This window comes from Mastomys coucha, unplaced genomic scaffold (assembly GCF_008632895.1).
Source record: "Mastomys coucha isolate ucsf_1 unplaced genomic scaffold, UCSF_Mcou_1 pScaffold22, whole genome shotgun sequence".
In the NCBI taxonomy this organism is placed as follows: Eukaryota; Metazoa; Chordata; class Mammalia; order Rodentia; family Muridae; genus Mastomys; species Mastomys coucha.
Genome location: NW_022196905.1, coordinates 139,444,829 through 139,449,751, shown reverse-complemented (window position 1 = coordinate 139,449,751; position 4,923 = coordinate 139,444,829). Strand labels below are relative to the sequence as shown.

The 4,923-nt window shown below is 48.9% G+C and overlaps 2 protein-coding genes across 7 annotated transcripts in view; both read left to right on the top strand.

Moving 5' to 3' along the window:
• The window catches only part of Kpna7 (karyopherin subunit alpha 7), a 115,396-nt gene that overhangs the window by 6,405 nt on the left and 104,068 nt on the right, over positions 1–4,923 (top strand). The gene's annotated exons all lie outside the window — the stretch shown is intronic.
• On the top strand, positions 2,037–4,801 carry LOC116068747 (ral guanine nucleotide dissociation stimulator-like). Of its 2 annotated transcripts, none has more exons than XM_031338705.1 (5): positions 2,037–2,216; positions 2,401–2,561; positions 3,139–3,186; positions 3,808–4,004; positions 4,257–4,801. In XM_031338705.1, exons 1-5 carry the CDS (start codon positions 2,085–2,087, stop codon positions 4,661–4,663), a joined length of 945 nt encoding a protein of 314 aa, XP_031194565.1. In that variant the 5' UTR covers positions 2,037–2,084; the 3' UTR covers positions 4,664–4,801. The 2 variants fall into 2 exon arrangements, with proteins under 2 accessions (XP_031194565.1, XP_031194564.1); XM_031338704.1 differs by having other exon boundaries at positions 2,401–2,603.

The window sequence follows — 4,923 nt, the reverse complement described above, 5'->3', positions numbered from 1 at the left end:
TTTTTTTTAAAGATTTATTTATTATATGTAAGTACACTGTAGCTGTTTTCAGACACACCAGAAGAGGGAAACAGATCTTGTTACAGATGGTTGTTAGCCACCATGTGGTTGCTGGGATTTGAACTCAGGACCTTTGGAAAAGCAGTCAGTGTTCTTAGCTGCTGAGCCATCTCTCCAGCCCCACTGAGATTTTTTTTAATTGTTCACTTTATATCCCACTCACTGCCTCCTTGCCAGTCACCCCCTTCCAGAATCCTTAACTCTTCCCCTTCTCTTCTGAAGGGGTGGGAACCCCTGGGTATCCCTCCACCCTGGCACTTCAAGTCTCTGAGAGGACAGGCACTTCCTCTCCCACTGAGACCAGACAAGGCAGCCCAGATAGAAGACCATATCCTTCATACGGGCAACAATAGCTGCCATTCCATTTGTTTGAAGACCAAGCTGCACATCAGCTACATATGAGCAGGGAGGGCTAGGTCCAGCCTGTGTATGTTCTTTGGTTGGTGGTTCAGACTCTGAGAGCCCCAAGGGTCCAGGTTAGTTGATTCTGTTGGTCTTCCTGTGAAGTTCCTATCTGCTTAGGGGCTGCAATCCTTCCTCCTATTCTTTTGTTAGAGTCCCCAAGCTCCATCCACTGTTTGGCTGTGGGTATCTACATCTGTGTGAGTCAGTTGGTTGGTGAAGCCTCTCAGAGGACAACCATGCTAAGATTCCTGTCTGCAAGCAAAACAGAGTATCAATAAGTGTCAGGGATTAGGGCTTGTCCATGGGATGGGGCTCAAGTTGGGCCCGTTACTGGTTGGCCATTCCCTCCATCTCTGCTCCATTCCCTAATCCCTACATTTCTTGTAGAAAGCATAAATTTTGGGGGGAAAGTGGAAATATTCTTAAATTGAGATAAATTCTCAGAGGAGAAAATCAGAATTCATTTTCTGGAGCACGTGAAAATATTATTCATTTGCTGCTTCACATGTGGCATGTATCACATAAATCTTTGCACATTTTTCCATTCATGTAAATTGATTTCTGGGGTAGGGGATTCTGCTTGGTGCTAGAGGGCCTATCTAGCTTGGCACAAAATCCTTGTGGTTTAGGTCCCCAGAAAGGAAAGAAAAGAGGAAACTAAATCAACTAAGATGTAACGTGCAAACTGGAAGTGTATGGGCTGGTGGGCGGGGTAAGGAAATTCCTTGAAACTTGATGACCTGTTACCTGCATAGCCCAGGAGATGAAAGGAGACAGCCCGATCTTGACCTTTACCAGTGTGCTGTGATGGGTGTGCATGTACACACACACACACACACACACACACACACACTTCAACGGAAAAATACACAATATACTACATATCAAATAATGATTTAAAATAATTACAATTGATTATACAAAACCATTCTAATCAGATTCTTGTAACAACGTAGCAAAACGTACACTGTCTTCTTAAGGCTTCTTTATTCTTATTGTGTGCGTATGTGTGTGTGTTTTTGTGTTCATATGCTTTCATGTGCATGTGTATGTGTGTGTGTGTGTGTGTGTGTGTGTGTGTATGTGTGCATATGCTTTCATGTACATGTGCATGTGCACAGGCACAAGTGCCTATGTGTGCCTTCACCTCTGGTAACACTATTGGGGGGTTTCCCAGGGATAGGGCATCTGTGATCGAATACACATTCTGACATACTAGGAAACCCATGCTAGAATGATCTTCAGGGAGCAGATCAGGACAGTGAGAAGACCCTAGGAGGAAATTGCTTTTTTCCTAGGATGCTTATGGTACAGAGGGGATAGTTTGGAAACTTCTGCCTGCCTCCTCAAAACTGAGGGTCTCCATAAAGCCAGGCTTCCCAGGTCAGTGTAGAGGCATGAGCTTATGGATGCCACAGTGTCCCATTGTACGCATGGAAGACAGAAGGACAGAACCCCTAGAGAAAGCCTATGAAGAGAGGCTCAGGCTGGAGGACCTCAGGAAGTGACCCCACTTGCTTAACAGTCCAGATGGAACTCGGAGTGCTGGTTACCAGGTAACCAGAGGCCAACAGTAGCCTTACCTGACTGACTTGTCTGGAGGCGGTTAAGAGAGCAGGATGTTCTCTTTTTTTCAGACTTCCGGTGGCTCTGTCCACAAAAAAGCCAAGAGTGGTCACCTTGGCCACTATTGGAGACGTTGGATACGCCCTCTGACACATGTCTGGCATGCTTCCCACAGGGATCCCAAGGTAACACAGGCCAGCCTATAGCAGGAAAGTTTGTTGTTGGTCCTCCGATCCCCCAAGGTCTCTCTACCTGGGTATCTGTTCCCGTGAGACACTGAGTTACATTCTTTATGCTTACTTATTCGTCTATGGTAATAGATTGCTGATGTCACTCAGTTTCCACATTTAAACCCTCTTGCCTTCCTAGGTCTGTCCTCAGAATAAAATGGAGCCAGATTCTCTGCACAAGCCACCCAAGTTCAACTACAATAGCATTGAATTTATTGATCAAATGGTCCACTACATACCAGCTGCAGTTCAGAACCACGACCACCTCTCCATCAGCATTTTTTTTGCTGTCTACCAAAAGTATGTTAGCACCTGGGAAGTGCTGGACCTGATGATGAGAATGTGAGTGGCTGTATCCAACATAGGTGTTAGGAGGGCTTTGCTCGTTTGTAGGACTCTTGTGCTCCCATAGAACAAGATGATTGTACCGTGGCAGTGTTGGTCCTGGGTCTGAACCTGCAAAGTTACATGGCTGAATTTGGGGTTGGGGGACTCTAGTTTGTGTCTTTCACTGTTCCCAGGGAGTGTCAAACACCACCTTTTCTTGTGCCTTGGGCAGAGCTCTTTTCCCATTTGTATAAAAGGTTCTAGGCCCTGTCTGACCTATATGGGATTAATGTATCCAGACAAGTGTCTTGTGGGGTGGGCACCCATGAAGCCCAGAACCAAGCAAGAGCCCTGGCAGGGAGCAGCTAGGCTTCCACCCATTGTGTGAAGATCTCTGAAGACCCGTGATCTGGAAGTCAGAACAGTGCAGAGAGACTCCAGGATCTGTGCTCCCTTTCTAGATTCTTCAGACTCAAGTAGCTCCCTCTAGATCTATTAATAGGTTGGGGACACAAGGCCTTAAGGGTGACATCCTCATGGAATGCCACAGGTATGGATCCTTCCAGCCTGACTGTGTGGAGGACCAGCAAATAAAGAGGTGAGAGGGCTTCAGGTGAAAGGGAGGTAAGAGCCCATCTGTGCAGAGGGGTGGGGTGGGGGGGCAGGGGGAGGTAAGATCCAATCTGTGCAGAGGGGTGGGGGGCAGTGAGAGGTAAGAGCCCATCAGTGCCCATCTGTGCAGAGGGGTGGGGTGGGGCGGAGGGAGGTACGATCCAGTCTGTGGAGTTGGGGGAGAAGGAGGTAAAGGCCTATCTATCTGTTCAATGCAGTAGGTGTGGGGCTAGTGCTGAGGACTAAACACTTGCCAGGTGTCCTGCTCTGGGGATTCCCACTAGAGGGATGGTACCTGAGATGTCACCTGCAGGTGGAGAAAAATGCAGGTCTCCAATGGGCTCCTTGGTTCTGAGGAACAGAGGGAAGGATGGAAGCTGAAGGGCCCTGGGAGAATCCATGCCCACTACAGCCCAGCCCCCCGTCTGTCCTCCAAGGGACAGGAAGTGTCTAGAGCCCTCGGCACACAGCCCCACAGTCCTGACCTCTATGCTCATCAGCACACAGGCTGGCAGCCATTGAATCATCTGGTGGGGCTCACTGCTACGCTGGTGAAGCAAGGCCAGGCTTCCGACTCCACCTCCCTCCTACCTCCTCTTCCCTGCAGCGCCATATTCAGCTTTCTGTCCCGCTGGCTTCAGAAATTTCCTGAGGATTTTTGTGAGGCCCCAGATATGGCCATCGTGAGGCAGTTCATGGACTACGTGAGGCTCAATGTGCCTTCTGTAGATGTAGATACCCAAGCCAATGAGCTGCTCTTGGCACTGGAGGAGCAAGAGGCCAAAGAGCTAAAGCTTGAGAAAGGTGAGGAGACCTGGGGTGGTCTGCCTGGCAAGGTAGGAGGGGTTTCGGTGATGGGTTCCACCAGGGAATTCTCCAGAGCTCTGGCCTGAACCCAGGGCTGGACAGCAGTCAGGTAATATGTCCCAATGTGAGGAGAGGACTGGGGGGGATTCTCTGGCATGAAAAGGCCTTGTGTGGCCATCAAGGCCATCTTGAGAAGGTCACCCCATACTTGGCTGCCTCCACTAAAAGTCCATCTCCTTCTGCCCTTAGACTATGCAGCATCTCCAGAGCCCTCAGTGCCAGATGCCTGGAGGATGCAAGAGACTCTGGCTCTGAAGCCAGCTTCTGTGGCAGAGCCACGGGGAGACCAGCAAGCCCGAGAGGACACTGAGCTCGTGGAACCGGCAGTCCTGGAACCCTTTGTGCCAGAAGCTGGACCAGTGCGGTTTCTGACTTTAAATCAAGCTCTGTCCACATCAGCTGATACACAGTCACATGCAGATATGGCTGCAGATGTGGCTGCAGATGTGACTGCAGATGTGGCCTCAGATGTGGCTGCAGATAAGGCTGTAGATGTGGCTGCAGGTGTTTCAGCAGCCAGGCAGGTATTTCTGTCTGCCATTGTGCAAGTAGGTGCGCCAGATTTCATTTTTCCTCTGCCTGAAGTTGACATATAGTTAGGGGAATTATCTGCTGAGTACAATGGGTACATACAGCAGAAATTATAGCATGTAGATTTTAAAAAAAAAAGACAAGGAAAGTTAACAGATGCAGACACGGAAGGGTCACAGATTAAAAGATGATTTCATTTGAAACTGCCTGGTTTATGTGTTAGTGGGGTCAATGCCAACGTCAGTCCCTGCTCAGTGAGCGCTAACCACTGAGGAACACAATGGTACTGGTTCTCACTATGTAGCCAAGGCTGGCTTGGGATCAC